This window comes from Leopardus geoffroyi, chromosome D2 (genome assembly GCF_018350155.1).
Source record: "Leopardus geoffroyi isolate Oge1 chromosome D2, O.geoffroyi_Oge1_pat1.0, whole genome shotgun sequence".
NCBI classification, from domain to species: Eukaryota; Metazoa; Chordata; class Mammalia; order Carnivora; family Felidae; genus Leopardus; species Leopardus geoffroyi.
The window spans coordinates 11,921,750-11,938,430 of NC_059334.1; the positions used below are offsets into that span (position 1 = coordinate 11,921,750).

At 46.2% G+C, this 16,681-nt stretch overlaps 1 protein-coding gene across 9 annotated transcripts in view; it reads right to left on the reverse strand.

Annotated features, from left to right (window-relative positions):
- Positions 1-11,692, reverse strand: part of RYR2 (ryanodine receptor 2) — a 762,307-nt gene extending 750,615 nt beyond the window's left edge. For all 9 annotated transcript variants that reach the window (XM_045437236.1, XM_045437235.1, XM_045437229.1 and 6 more), the window contains exon 1: positions 11,535-11,692. In XM_045437236.1, coding sequence (XP_045293192.1) covers positions 11,535-11,582 — 48 coding nt within the window. In that variant the 5' untranslated portion in view covers positions 11,583-11,692. The remainder of the gene's footprint in view (positions 1-11,534) is intronic.
- Between the last annotated feature and the right edge of the window lie 4,989 nt (positions 11,693-16,681).

Here is a 16,681-nt window from a genome sequence, read left to right on the forward strand (position 1 = left end):
AACAGTATGGAGGGTCCTCAAGGAATTAAAAATAGAACTATCACAGGATCCGCTTCTAGGTATTTAACTGAATGAAAGGAAAACACTAATTCCAAAAGAGACCTGCACCCTCCACGTCCACGACAGGATGACCACAACAGCCAAGACATGGGAGCCACGTAAGTGTCCACAGAAGGATGAGTGGAGAAAGAAAACGCGGTATACATTTACACACCATGGACTGTTACTCGGGCATAAAAAAGAACGAGATCTTGCCCCTTGTGACAGCATAGATGGCCCTCGAGGGCACGACACCAGGTGAGATAAGCCAGACAAAAACAAATACTGTCTCATCTCACTTGTATGGAGACTCTGAAAACAAAAACACAACAAAAACTCACAGATACACAGAACAGATGGGTGGTCGCCAGAGCTGGGGGCTGGGTGGGGCGGCGGGGGGGGGCGGGGTGGGCAAAATGGGTGAAGGGGGTCAAAAGGTGCAAACTTCCAGTGACAAAATAACTAAGCCTTGGAAATGTGATGTACAGCATGGTGACTACAGATAATAACACCGTATTGCATATTTGAAAGCTGCTACGACAGTAAGTAGATCTTAAAATTTCTCATCTGGAGAAACAAATATTTTGTGACTCTGCGTGCGGATGACGTTAACTAGACTTACCGTGCTGATCATTTCACAATGTATACAAATATCGAATCATGTTGTACACCTGAAACTAATATAATGCTATGAGTCAATTCTATCTCAAATAAGTAACTACATACATACGTACATATCAAAGCAGTCTTGCAGGGGAGGCGGGGTGGGAGAGACAAGACAGTAAACAGGAGAAGGAAGAGGTAAAACCACAATTCTCTCTTCTCCTTTGCAGTTTCTGTATCCTCATGTGTGTACAAAGGACTTAAGTTGGGCCAGTTTTGCAGGCTTTCCTGAAGGATGCTGTTCTCCGTAGCCGCAGTCGTGGGACCTTTATACTCCATAATGATACCCCGTCTTCAGGAGACAGTGGCCCCCTTTACTGTCACAGAGAGGACAGCAGAAGAATTGGATGCTTCCGGCTTCCTTGACAGCCATCAATCAGAAAGCATTCAGCTCAGCTTTTCATTTTGTCTGTGACTCGGGAAGAAACGTTCTCCCGATGTTTCATTGAACCTACAAGCTAGAACCTGTAAGCTGAGCAAAACTCCCAACCGTGAGCCTTGTCCATGAAGACAAATCATGACAGATGTGTCCCGGACCAGAAGGGATGGAAGGGATATGCTAAGAGAGAATAAGGAAAAAAATAAAATGCCATCGGGGATTAAATCCAGTAAAGACGTGCGAGCATGCGTGTGTGCGTGCCTGCTTTTTCAGGTGCCTCAACCATCCTTCCATCATGCTCTTCTCTGAAAGAAAAGAAAATATGTTCTGCCCTATAGGCTCATAACTGTACATGTCCCTGAAGGGCAGTTCTTTAAAACATTCTCTCCTTTCAAAAAGGTGCTTCGATATGTATTTTCATCCCTCAGCCTACTCTCCCAAATGTCCACTGTTCCAAAAATAAAATGAATCCAAACTTTCAGAAACCCTAAAGAGGAATCGGGATGGGGGCATTTTCAGAGATCATGTGGCATTTTGAGCTTCGACTCCTGCCTAACATGTTGTTCTACATTCTGGATGCTGCCCTTTGTGTGTTCTTTTCACGTCTTGGATAAAATCAAACCTACTTTCGTGGCAATTTACCCCACCTCACGGAGGTGGCCTTTGAGCCCTCCCATTATGGCTACATTCACCACTCTTCACCTTTTGTCTCCTCTGAATTTACACAGAGCGCAACCCTCCAGGACCACGAGCCTACCGGTCCCCAGGTGACGTGTGCAAAGTTCCGCTGTTTCGACACCTCAGCTCTACGGGACTGGCTCCTGCCTGCCAAGTGTCTCCCACGTACCTGGTATTATTATACCGTGAACAAACTCAGTTTCCGATGTGTGCCTCTTGAGTTAGGACAGCCTAGTCAACTTTGCACACGACTGCTCTATTCTGTATTTATCGTCAACATATTATCAACATATTGTCTCACAGAATCCAGTCACTTCGATTCCACAAACATCTAAGGAGGGCCTCTCATGCGGCACGTACCCTGTGAGGCACTGGTAGTTTAAGAAATTCACACTCAATATTATAAAGTACATTCCCACAGAGAAAAGCAAGGCATCAAGCTTCCCTCTGGTTTTAAAACAAATTAATCTCCAGCGGAAAGGGACCCCATACGGTCTTTAAGTGTGCAGGTTCTAGAGCCACCTGCCTGGGCCTGAAACCCTAGCTCCACAGCCTGTGTCTGGCAATAGGGGGCCAGTGACTGAACTTCTTTGTACCTGCCTCTGAGGGATTTTGTATGGATTTCATGAGGAGATAAAAGTGAAATACCCAGAGCAGACATTATGGACAGTGACTACGAATATACCTACGAGAAATTAAGTCACCAACAGTGGTAGGTAGGTAATTCCGTAAAATAGCCCTGGTCTCCTGACCACACCAGAGAGATGATGGCCCTTCAGGGCTGCCACCATACTTCAAGTGACTTCCGTCAGTCTCTAGAATTGTCCAGATGTCCCTAAGAATTCCCCCAGACAACCTCAAAAGACACATGGGATGATGCTGGTTTGTCTCTGGCCCTGCCCCCATCAAAATGGCATCTCTCACAGACGGCTCACCCGTGGGACCTGTGGCTTACCGCGTTCAAAGAACAAAAACAAGACATTCAAGTATGAGAAGCAGGAACAGAGAACAACATTTCACTGCCACGCCGAACTAATTAAACAGAATTTCACTTTTGGGTCAAAATTTGGTAAAAAAAGAAATATGGAGTGGGGCCCGTGGGTGGCTCAGTCGGTTGAGCATCCGACTCTGGCTCAGGTCACGATCTCACGATTTGTGGGTTGGAGCCCCACGTCCGGCTCTGTGCCTACAGCTCGGAGCCTGGAGCCTGGAGCCTGCTTCAGATTCTGGGTCTTCCTTCTCTCTCTGCCCCTCCCCTTCCCTCCCTCTCCCTCTCAAAAATAAATAAACATTAAAAAATAAAAAAGAAGCCACCCCTGAAAACCACCCATGAAAAAATAAATATGGAGTACTATCTTGCTCTCATGTGAGTGCGTTATACGTGTGTATGTGTGTGTGAGACCAAAATTTCTTAATGAAAATTTCTTTGAATGTGAAAGAATTACAAACTCCACCGAAATCTCAAAGATGTTAAATCATAATTCCTTTTAATTTGATAATCAGAAACCTGCTGTGGAAAGCAAGCGAACACAACTTTGAATGGCTATAAACTCAGTGTGACATTTAGTACTGACTTTAACAATGTCCCGATTTACTCAACACTCAAGGATTTGAGTTGTCCCATATTTTTCTTTTTTTGTCCTCCAAAAACGTATCTTTTATAGGTACCATATACGTATCTTTGGTTTATATCTTTGGTTTATATATTATATCTTTGGTTACGTGTTAAAACACAAGTAAAATTCACGGGTTCATGTGACCATTATGAGTCAGATTCTAAATTCAGAGAGAAATGAAATAATTAAAAATTTCGTTACAAGGGGAACACATGTGCAGAGAGTTTTTTAAATCACAAAGTTTCACAGGGGAAAACGCTGTTTGCTGTGGAAGGAAACATTAAGTGGACCACACTCGGTTGCTCTTCCTGATGTGCTGATGACGATGTGGGACCCGTGACCCTCACTGGCCAGCCACACGTGACCTTCCGACGCACATTAATAAGTGTGCATCCTTGTGAACAACTGTGTGCTCATGGCACCCCCTGGGTGACTCCTGCCTCAGCCCTCCTGGGACCCAACAAGGCCCCATCGCCCTGTGAGTTCCTAGAGCCCTCACTTTGCCCTGCACTCGCCTGGCTCCCCAGCTAGACTTCAGGTTTTCTTCAGGTAAACTGGCAAATCCTCCTCTCCAGTCAGCGACGGTCAGTGGCTGCGCACAGCCACCTAGCGGAGGTCTCACCGGGGCACTCGGTGGCCCTGGCTCTCTCTTGGTCCCTTACTCTGTTGACAACTCTGCCTGGTTAACGGGCCCGGAGGCAACGACACGCAGGTCGTCTGGACACTCCTAGTGAGTGGAAAACTTCAAATTTGTGTTTAATTGCAAAATAACATCACTACAGAACTTTTCATTGGGCCACAGGAACCAGGAAATATACCTCCCATCTGGGCTCTGAGGCCAACTGTAATGTTTTAGGAAACCCCAGAACTATGCTCACTTGTTCACTAACCCAGTAAGAACAGGAGGCCAGAGAAGTCCTCACTAAGCCAGGGGAGAAGATTAAAAAGGAGGTTCACTAGGAGTTTGGTCACTGACTCTGTGATCTACCAGGATGGGAATTTCCAAGGACCTCAAAAGTCACTGAAAGCACGTACTTCCGGCACAAGGGTAAGGTGTTTTTTATTATTATTAATATTTATTTTGAGAGAGAGAGCAGGGGAGGGGCAGAGGGAGAAGGAGAGAGAGAATCCCAAGCAGGCTGGACACTGTCATCAGAGCCCGACGCAGGGCTCGATCTCACAAACCATGAGATCACGACCTGAGCCAAAATCAAGAGTTGGAAGCTTAACCGACTGAGCCACCCAAGTGCCCCAAAAGGGTAAGGTTTTTTTGTTATACTCATCCTTCTAAATGATTTGAGTTTGGCTGACCCCAGGAACTCCTAACACGGCAACCTCAGAGGGCCCCTCAGAGCCAAGTCCCCACTTGACCTTTCCCAGAAGAATTTTCATAGGACACCTCCACCCTCAAAGTCACACAACCATTCATGTTCCAATATTCTTCCCGTGATTCACAGAGATGAACATAAGTGGACGCAACTGCCCCATCAGAAGCGCCTGTGACGCCCTGAGAGTCACCTCACCATCTAGAAGCATCTCGTTTGAAATGCAAATTCTGACAGGGACCCAGTGTCTCTCACTCAGACTCACTCAGGCCTCCATTTAGTCTCGTTCTCTCCTTACGTCAGTTGTCTCGGTAACTTCCCTCTCTGGAATGCTCCTCACATGTCTAGCACCAAATGCCCTCCCCTGATGGCCCAGGAGCCCCCGCAGCCCTCCCACAGCCCACCATCACCTCGTCTGTCTCACCCACACACCTCCCCTAACCTCCTACTCTTCTGCCCATAGGAGGGATCTTACTAACACTCTCCCATCCCCACGATGTTTGTCTACTTCTCTCATCACAGATAATTTCTTTCGGCATTCGAACACATTCACGGGATCTTCACAACTATTAGGAGGAGGAGAGAGGGAGGAACTCTTCTCTTGTCCTGGTCCTCCATTTCCGTGATTCCTCTCAAACCTGTCCTTGTAGGTAACACTGTGCTAAGCATCATGGGAAATGAATGCCCCCAACAGTCACAAACCCCCTCACAGAGCCTCAGGGGAGCAAAATTAGGGCCACACGTAAGTGATAAAATGTGTGGAACAGGGACACTCGAGAGATGGTTCGAGAAAGGTAAAATCACCATTGGCTGGAGTGACCCAAGGGCTCCAAGAGGATGGGGAACTTAAGGTGTCAAAAATCAGATTATAGAAGGTCATGAACCAGGCAGAGCAACTAGACCGCATGTGACAGGAACGTGGAACTGGGGAGTGGCGTCACGGGCACAGGGTTTTAGGAGGATTCAAATGGCAGGAGAATTCAAGGTGGGTTGCTATTGGCTGGTGGGGTAGAGGGACAATGAAGGGTCACAACAAGTACTGGGGTGTGAAAGAAATCTAAATCTGAGCCAGATGCCAAGGAAAACACCCCAGGAGATGATGACAAGTAAGATACAGGAAGAGAAGAGAAAAGAACTCAACAAATGCATGGAGTGCCTACATGAGCCAGGCAGCGGAATAGGCTTTGCACATAAATTCTATCACATGATCTTCAAAAATCCCCCTGAAATGCCTAATATTCTCTTTATGCCATAAGGGAAATTAAAAAAAAAAAAATTTCCCCAAGTACATAAGCTAGGTAACTGTTGGAGAAAGACCTCAGAGCAGGTCTATGAAGGTTAGGACCACACTGGTGTTTCTAAGAGCTCAAAATGGCAGTGCCACTGGCCGACACAGAGCCACTGGAGGAAGAGCCACTTAGGGGGCTGAATACACATGAGCTCAGGATGGGAGAGCTGGCAGCGAGGGGCAGAGCACGGTCAGTTCTGAGGTGGGTTTCTCCTGCAGGAAGGAGTGACTTTGACAAAGTTCCTATAATTGCTCTGGCTCTCAGAGTTGGATGAGGTCATCGTGAAGTCTTTTCAAACTCTATTATTCCAAAGATCCAGCCTGATCAGAAATATATATCAAAATGACTCCGAATGTGCCAGGTCTCCAAAAGTGCACAGAGGAACTTCGGGAGGGTGAGTCTAGCAGAGCGTGTGGAGACTACAGGAACAGGGGTGGAGGGGCGCATCTCGACTGGGCATGGAGGGGGCTACTGGAAACATCCAGCTCAGCGGTTTTCGGGGTAAAAGCAGCTAGGGAGCAATTACAAGGAGAGGCAGAGACCAGCTGTGGGTGGAGCCCACATTTGGAAGAGCTGAGCGGCTAAATGGAGAAACTTTAGGGCGGGAGAAATCCGAGTGCGTCAAGGTGGACCAGAAGAACAGCGGAGAGGGAGGCAGGGAAAGGAGGAGTATGTGCGGACTCCCGCCCGGCACCAGGGGGCAGGGGCCAAGGTCTAGGACGGGCGAGAAACGGCAGCTTCAGAGAAAAGGAAAGCAGCGTCCTTGTCAGTGGCTGGAAGGCCGGGGGCGGATGTGGACAGGGAACCCTGTGAAGGGGAAAGAGAAGGATACGACAGGACAGGTGGCTTCTGTAGGGAGGATGGCGTGCTGAAAACCAGCTCCCTGACCGTTCCGCAGAGATTTTCACGCACCTGGCTTGACTCTACGCCACTGCTAGGGACCGAATGTTTGCAACCCCCTAAATTTCATACGGGGAAATGCCAACTCCAAATGGGACGGCATCAGGAAGTGGGGCCTTTAGGAGGTCATTAGGGCAGGAGGCTAGGACCCTTAGGAATGGAGTGAGTGTCCTGATAAGAAGACACACAGGGCAGAAGATTTTTCTCTCTCAGCCATGTGAGGACACGGCAAGACGGCCAGCTGCAAACCAGGAAGGGGTCACACATGGCAGCTGCCTGCACCTGAGCTTTAGTCCTTATTTAAATGACCGCGGGGGGTGGGGGGGGAGGGGGGTAGACGAGATGTCGTTTTCCAAAGGTCTCCTCCTACCCTAATATCCTAGAATTTTTACATGTGTTTTCTTCCCTTCTGATTTCACGCCAGCCTCTAAGTCGCTTCTTTGCAATTATAATTGCAAACCACATCTCTCCGTATTCTGGATGCTTCCTTCACACTGAATATCACGCCCTGCATGCGGAAGGTGCTCAACAAATGTTTTTCTGAATTAATAAAATTCCCGTAATGTCACAGTTTCAGGAGCCAAATGTGTGCCTTCCTCCTGTCTCCAAGGACAGTCCCAGAAGTTGTAATCTTCTCTCGGCTAATTCAGCCTTGATAAAAAAAAAAAACACTTACCTAAAGCCCAAGTACAAATAAGACTGAATGTCAAATAAATTAGTGCCCTAATTGTTTCAGATCCTGCCCTTCTTGTGAATGTGTACACACAAATTTAAAAAAAAAAAAAAAAAAGTCCGATTATGTAAGCCTGGGTGCACTTTCTATCAGTCCCTTGACAAAATACCACAGTGCACATCTATCGTCATGCCTTCGTTATCAAGTGAACAAAAGGTGCAAATTCCCACGGCCCACTCAGAGTCTTTTCCTTTGTACTCCATGACATTCCTACAGCTGACAAAAGCCACTGGGTACCTTGTCTGCTGGAGCACCGAAACCTACTTGAACCGCTGATATGCAGCCTTTCTCTCCTGGAAAGGACATTAGCCTAAAATCTGAATTTCAGTCTTAGTTCCGCACTGTTGAGTCACTGACTTTGTACAATTAACCTTCCTGTACCTCCACAAACGAGGCTAAACATTCCGGCTCAATCTACTTCACACTGTTGGGTGCTGGACCTGATACTTTAGGATTCTTACTATTAATTGCTGAGTACTTTCTAAAATTCTTCTTATTATTATCTGCAAGATGTACACGTCCTGCAAAGAAATCTACAGTTAAATTGCTCATTCTGCAAAGGAAGGCCGGAGGAAAGCCAAAACATCCCCATAGGAATAATGTCTGCAGCTTGGATTAAGTTTTCAATCTCGATCTACGCATAAACACAAAAAAGAGTAACTGAACTTTCCGACACAAATGAAGGAAAAGCAAAGTACTGGGGAAAATTAACCCCTGACCACGGTCATCTTCCATCAAGGCTTTCTTGAAGTCAAGAAATTCCCTCTATAAAATTTTATGATTGCTAGGAAAATAAGAGGAGTGTTACTAAAGATCCATGGTTTTAGTACCAAATTACAGTTCACTGAGAATTTTAAAATAAAATAAACCACCCATTCCAAATCACAGGCATGTTTGGATAGGACACTGAACAAATCCATCACGGGCTGAAGGCTTATTTTACGACAGGATTAGGTCCTTAGCACATCCAGGGTTTACACGTCCACATTCTCACTTTCTCTCCAAGATAAACACATCAGAGTGGGCAAGCTTCCAGCTGGTGGGGGAGTCACTGAATCAAAGATGATCGTTCATCCACATAACCACTTGCAAGAAATGTCAGCAAACTCACAACTGCAAAATGATAAAGCCTGGCACAGGCTAACCAGTGACAAAACTCCCCTTCACAAATGACGAATTAATTCACAGCAGTGGACATAACTCATGGGCACAGTTCATTAAAGATTTCACCTTTGCTTCCCTTAACAGTGATCACCGATGTCTTCTAGAAGAAGAAGAAGAAATCAAGTTTTCTGTGGACAGAAGGATGCCAAGGATGTGTCAATGAGCCATAGTGCTTAAATAAGAATCCAAGATAATACGTAAGGTGCTCTAATCAGATATATGAAATGATCAATCAACTACACAATTAAGGTCTCCTAATGACTGATATTCGTTTTTTTTTTAAACACAATAGCTTTAACTGTGATCTATAACTATTTCATCTAATATACCGATTATTAACCCTCTCTGGGCCATTTCCTTTAAAACAGAAGGAGAAGGAGAAATAACTCATAATGAGAAAATTGCACACAACAGAGAAATGCCCTGGGGGAAAAAAGAGAGAGAGAGAGATGAATTTACTGTAAGAACTACATTCTCTCCGTTAATAACTCCATTACCATCTCTGAATCATTAACACAGTCTCAGGTTAAGAGAATAAAATGGAAAAGAGCAAAGGCAGAAGGCAGTGGAGCTGGTGGTAAAGGACTGGAGAATTCCCACGTAAAATTGTAAAATTTAGAGGAACCGGCATGTTTTCCTTTTAAACGTTAAGCGACACCAAAAATATTCCCCTGCTCCACTGTGCCACCTCCTTCAAGGTCATTTATCATCAGCACAACCTACGGATGTTTTATTAAAAGAAAAATCCCAGCCTAGGACTGCCAGATCTCTACACAGGACCCACTTATCAAAGGTGTCGCACCAGCTGAAAGGCAGCTGTTGAGTGGCACGGAGTTAACATTACTTTATATGTGCAGAACCCCATCAGCACACACATTACCCCTGTCTCTATTAAGTATTCTGATAACACCACGTCCACCAGTGTGGCTTAACATTTAAGCCTGCAGGAAGCCCTTGAATGTGTGAAGGCTTCAAATTTTTCTAGCTGATTTTAACCCTATGGGGTTTGAAAAAAAAAACAATTTAAAAATTACACAGGAAATAATGCTTTGCCCACTTGAACAAAAGATGTTGTGGTTTGGAGAAACATATTTATTTCCATGAGTCTTTTATTAATTTTTTTAAAACCTTATGGACAGTTTTTCACTTAAAAAAAAAAAAACTGTGTTATGAGTAGGCTTAAAACATTCCCCACGAGCAAGGATTTAGTCTACAGGCTCTTCAGAGTCCAGTCGTGGGCCAGTTGTACTTCAAACAGCATATATAATGGTGCATAACGTGTAGCCGTTAGCTCAGATCATTCCCCATTTGAGGCCGACCCTGGATCTTATCCTTTACAAAGGCTTTCCACCCCCACCGTAAATATTAAGGAAAAATAAATGCCTTAAAAAATTAGAAGACCAAAAGAAAAAAAAAATGGCCACTTACAACGTTCCTGAACAAATTGACCATTTTCACTTGTTCTGCTCCTGTATACATCATCTACACTATTTTCACACCTAAAAGTTACTGTCTGGCTAATATTTCAAAATTTAAATCTATGATTTTCGTGACTGTGCGGGTAATTGGGAAGTGATCTCTTTTGCACCGTTGAGGAAAAGAAGCAGAAGCTGCAGTCCTCGGGCGGGGGTGGGGGGGAACCCTGGAAGGAAAAATCTTTCGGAGGGGAGGAAACAAGTGCCGGGAAAGGAACGACGGAAAGGATGCTGCAAATGCTAACTAGGTTATTCCTACCGCGAAGTTACGGCATTTTCTTTTGCCAAGAGGCTCTCCAGTCCCAGCTCTGAGGTGAGCAATGCCTCAGCCTGGGAAGTATCTGCAGCGTTCGAACAAATCAGCGAGGGGAAGGAGCAGCGCCAGGAGGTACTTAAGGAGAAAAAAAAATTCTATCAGTGTGGAGCCAACCTTTCCCTGCTGCCACCCAGTGTGGAAATTCCGGGCAGTCACCCTGCCCTTACACACGCACACGCGCTCACACTTTGCTGCACTAGGCATTCAATAAGCCAGCATTGAGAGAACGACACGTTCACGATGTCCCCGCCACCCCCGCGTGCGCGCGCACACACACACACACACACACACACACACACACACACACACACACACACACCCTCGCTTCCCATCCCTTCCACGTTCTGCAAACGGTCGCAGCACCGTGGCCCGCGTGCCAGGGAACCTCGGTGACCACCCGGGCGATTCCTCCTCCCCTCCGCAGCACCCTGACTTGGGGGAGATGGGGGGGGGGCCGCGTCCCGCACCTCCTCCGGGACCAGCCGACCGCGGCGCGCTCTACGCCAAGTAGGCGAGTCCCGGGGTTGCGCGACAGCGCGCGGGTCCAGCCCGCAAGCCGGGGAAACCGCGCCGCGGCGGAATTCCCGGCGACAGCCCTCGTCCCGGGGCCCCACCGGCCCCCCGGCCCGCACCACCACCACCCCCAGCGGCGATCCGGAAGGCGCAAGCCCCGCCACGGGTCAGGCCGGACGGGCCCTCCTCCGGGACTCCGGCGGCTGCGAGGCGCCGGTCCTCGGCGCCCCGGGACCGGAGGCTGCGCGCCTCCCGCCCGCTCTCAGCGCTCCCGCCGCGCTCCGGCCCCGGCTTCCCCCACGCGCGCACGGACACGCACCCTTCCCTCCCGTCGCCCCCACACGGCTCCCCCGGGGCCCCAGGGGCACCCCGCCCCGCCCGCGCGCCCCCGCCGCTCTGCCCGGCCCCGGCCCCCGGGGGAAACGCGGGCTGCGTGCCGCTTACAGTTCGCAGGAACTGGATCTCGTCCTCGCCCTCGCCCCCATCGGCCATGGCTCCGCGCCTTCTCGCCGGGGCTGGCTCCCGAGCCCCGCGGAGCCCGGCGGCGGCCCCTCGCGCTGCCTCCCGCCGCCGCCGCTGCTGCTGCTGCCGCCGCTGCCGCTGCGCCGCCCGGAGCCGGGGGCGGAGGGGGCCGCGGCGGCCGGGTGCGAGCGCCGGGCGGTCCCCGCCTGCAGAGCGGAGGAGGAGGCGCGGGCGGGGGCGGCCAAGGCGGGAGCCTCCCTGCGCCGCACTGTGCGGGAGGAGGGCGACCCCGCAGCCCAGCCGCGCCGGCCCCGCGCTCCCTGCCCGCGGCGGCCGACTGCTCGGCCCCGGCTCCTCCGAGCGAGTGCGCCGAGCCCGCGGAGCCCCGGCTGGTGCCGCGGTGGGGGCGGGGAGTGGGGGCGGCGGGCGGGGAGGAGCTCGCCGGCTCCCCTCTGCTGCAGGTAATCCGCAGCCCGCCGCTCGGGCCCGCCAAACCCGAGGCCCAGCGCCGCTTACTGGCTGCCCTGGGTATCGGGGCCCCGAGCACCGAGGAGCGCGCAGCCTTCCACCTCCGCGGGTCCGCCCGCCCCTCTGACCTTCGGTGAAACCCGGGGCTCAGCGTTCTCTCCTCCCGGAGGGGACTGCGGCGGTAACTCGCGCGGCACCCCGGACGGCGCGCAAGGATCATCTTTCAGCTGGACGCACGGAGTGGGTAATCGAAAATTAAGTCACCCAACACAGGGTATTTTAAAACTTGGATTTCCTCTACTTCTGACCGACAAGGGGATTCTGCAATATCTAGTCTCGGTGTACCTTGCTTTTCACAGGCCATCCATACAAAGTGCGCGGTGCACAGAACTGGAACAAATTCATTCCGCGAGTATGTGGGGAGTGTCTATGGCAGACACCTGTAGTGCAAGGCAGACAACGGTGTGTAAACTCTGATTCGACTAGGAACTGCAGGAAAGGAGGGGATCAAATAAACTCGAATCGCTGATGAGCTAAATAGACTTTGGTACCCATTTATTTCTGAAGAAATTCAGAACATCTGAACACCTCACCATATATCACAATATCTTTACCTCGCACAAATCCACCCAATAGCTCACCACGTCGCCATTTGACAAAGGGCTGTGACTTAACAAAATGCAGGGTGTCTGAGACGATGTGGACAAGAAGCACTAATCTCTTGTCCCTAGCCCACCGCAGCCACCTAAGATACTTAATAAATATACGCGAAGTTTCCAATTTCAGTCCTACAAAGATTAAAGAACTGTAAAATTAAGGTTTTGCATCAGTTTACCTAACATTACACATTTTGCGGCATCGAATGAGTTACTAAAACCTACCAGCAAGTTCTATGCAGGGTACATCTTATTTTCAGCTCTCCTCAACTTTATACTTGCTAAGCTGGTTTTGCCCGTTTCCAGTAAAATGAATACCAAAAAGAACAGGTGTGATAAATACTCTCCCTCCCCTATAAGAGTAGGAATGTTCTGTTATATTTAATGATACTAGTCACCTAAAGTGCTTGACATATTCTTGTACAGTGATCCATGACAACTAAATCTTAAACCATTACGATTTATGTGTATTTTTACTCCTAGGAATCTCTAAATGAGCAATCAGAGTCCTCACAAAAGGTAAAAGTCCTCCATGAAGGATGACTATACTCTGAAATTGGCTCATAATTTCACATTAAATAGTTTGATCTTCCAAATTTATGACATAAAATTGAATTTTTCTGTATTTTATGCGTAACTATGCCTACATAGACTATTTCTTAATTGAACATGCACATTGTATGTTTGGGAATTACTCCACTCTACCCACATAGTAGGTAAAATATAAAAACTCTAACTCACTGGTTTTACATTTTGGCATATTAGCTAAGCTATACATTTTTCTACCAAGAGTTATATTTACTTCTTTAATTCTCTCAAGTGATAGCATGTTAAATGGCCTGAGTACTTAATATTCACCATATAGTAAGTCTTCAGTAGCAAACTGAGCAGAGGACTTTTGTAAAACATACATTTGTGTGGACTTGAACATAAAAATACAATACTATGAGGTTTATAGATCTCTAATCTGTACTAGAAGTATAAAAACATGTTTGAGAATGATCATAATATTCATTTTTTAAAGAACTAAAGGAAATATAGCATGTGATCTAATATTAGTGATAAGTATATGCATGAATATTATTTTTGGTACTCTGATATGTTTTCTATATTTCGTAATTATAAAAATTGAGATGATTTTCACAAGAACACTAATAAGTTACTAAAAGCTAGGGGAATTTTTGAAATATTTTTTTAAAACTGTTTCAACACATGAGAAGATGCTTAACACCACTGATCATCAGGGAAATGCAAATCAAAACTACAATGAGATAACACCTCACACCTGTCAGAATGGCTAAAACCAACAACACAAGAAATAGCAGGTGTTGGCGAGGATGTGGAGAAAAAGGAACCCTCTTGCACTGTTGGAGGGAATGCAAACTGGTGCAGCCACTGTGGAAAACGGTGTGAAGTTTCCTCAAAAAGTTAAAAATAGAACTACCCTATAATCCAGCAATTGGGTTACCCAGGTATTTACCCAAAGAATACAAAAACACTAATCCAAAGGGATAAATGCACCCCAATGTTTATAGCAACATTATCTACAATACAAATTATGGAAAGAGCCCAAATGTCCACTGACTGATGAATGGATAAAGAAGATGTGGTGTGTGTATATATATACATATATATGTGTATATATATGTGATGGTGTATATATATGGTATATATACATATATATAATGGAATATAATTCAGTCATGAAAAAATGAAATCTTACCATTTGCATTGACATGGATGGAGCTAGAGAGTATTATGCTAAGTGAATTCAGTCAGATCATATGATCTCATTCATGTGTGGAATTTAAGAAGCAAAACAAACGATCATAGAGAAAAAAAAACAAGAGAGGCAAACCAAGAAACAGACTCTTAACTACAGAGAACAAACTGATGGGTCACCAGAGAGGAGGTGGGTAGGGGGATGGATAAAACAGGTGATGGGGATTAAGGAGCGCACTTGTGATGAGCACAGGGTGATGTATGCAAGTGCTGAATCACTAAACTGGACACCTGAAACTAATATAACACTGTATGATAGCTAACTGGAATTTAAATTAAAACTAAAAAAGCTGACGGGTTCAGTTTGTTTAGTTCGGATATGATTTCCTAGTTTCTTCTGGTGAACAACCATGGCAAGAAAAATTGATTTTGACTGGAAGTATCATGGCATGATAGAATGCGAACTTATCTCCGTTTTGAACATAATTTTAATTGAGAGAAGGAACTATTTTGGTTACAGCTTAAAATTTACGTTCAATGTCTTTATTCTTATTGTAGACTTAAGCTATTGGGGGTAGCTCGTACATATTTTCAGAGGCACAAAATTATACTTCATAAAATAGAAAAAAAGATTTTGTCTATTTAGAATTTCCATAAGCATCCAACACTTAATATCTCTGGTTTTTATAGTGCTTTATTTATTTTTATTTGAGAGAGAGAGAGAGAGAAGTGAGTGGGGGAGAGAGGCGAGGGAGAGAGAAAGTTAATCCTAAGCAGGCTCCATGCTCAGCATGGAGCCCCACGTGGGGCTCAGTCCCACGACCCTGGGATCATGACCTGAGCTGAAATCAACAGTTGGACACTTGGAGCGCCTGGGTGGCTCAGTCAGTTGAGCTTCCGACTTCGGCTCAGGTCATGATCTCACGGTTCGTGAGTTTGAGCCCCGAGTCGGGCTTTGTGCTGACAGCTCAGGGCCTGGAGCCTGCTTCGGATTCCGTGTCTCCCTCTCTCTCTGCCCCTCCCCTGCTCACGCTCTGTCTCTCTCTCTCAAAAATAAATAAAGATTAAAAAATTAAAAAAAAAAAAAAAGAGTTGGACACTTAACTGACAGAGCCACTCAGGTTCCCCCTGGTTCTTGTAGTTCTTATGAAAATGTTACTTTTTTTATATCAATATTACATATAATTTTTTTTTGCTTTTTGTTACTGAAATTTGTCATCTTAATATTGCTTTCTTGTAATCTTTGTACTCTGTATAAACATACCTGTTTCCCATAACACTCCATTTTAGGACTTTATTGATTATAAAATCATTGAGAGGATGTTATCTCCATATGTTTTAGTCCATATCTGAATGTGTTTTACTTTATGATCAATATTATATCCTGCAAGTGAGGGGGGAAACCATCACTTCCTGTTTTGTTTTCAATTAGAATTTTTCTACAATCATCAACTCAGAGTGGGCCAGTGTAGCCCACTATTCCCTAGGCAGAACTCTAGACATCCTTAAAGAAGAAAAAATTAAGACAAGAAATGAGATTTTTCATTTACGTGTACAACTTACTAAACTCACCAATGATATACATGAGCATTAGAAAAAGTAACTTCTTGCTGAAGATTTCTACAGAAAATGAGCTAAAATACTCAGTGTTATCATTTTAATTCAGCTTCTTTCAGTTATAAATTAAAGACCCCAATGCTGAGGGGAAAGCCTCTGCTATTGTCATTAGATCATGATGAAATTGGGCTGGAGAGGACCCAGGATCTGAAGGGTGAGCCTACTGCTTATCAACTCAGATTCCCAATTTCAATACCTAAGGAGGTTTTCACAGCATCTCTTCCTATCCTGTTTCAGAAGTTAACAAAGCAGAAGTTTAGAAAATGTCCACTGTATTTCCATCTTTAGCACATGTATCCTAAAATAGTACAGTTCTGATGTAGACCTGAAGTAAAAACAAACTCCAGCAAATCCTTGGAGGGCATAGCCTGAATCTCTGGGTCTGCATTAATGCAAGACGGTCAGGAATGGCATCAAAATGATGATAGTAATGGTGATGGCCATGGTCATGGTCATTGATGGTGATGATGATAAAGGCTCATTCACTGAGCATTTACTCCCAGAGCAAGTGCTCCAGGCACTTAATTTTATTGTCTCTTTCCATCTTTATAGCAGCGCCATTTTAGAGAAAAGGAGACCAAGACTTAGAGAAGCTAAGTAAAGACTGAGATCATCCAGCTGCTGAGTGGTGAGGCCGGGGTCAGGGGTCTCCAAACCTTAGATCTT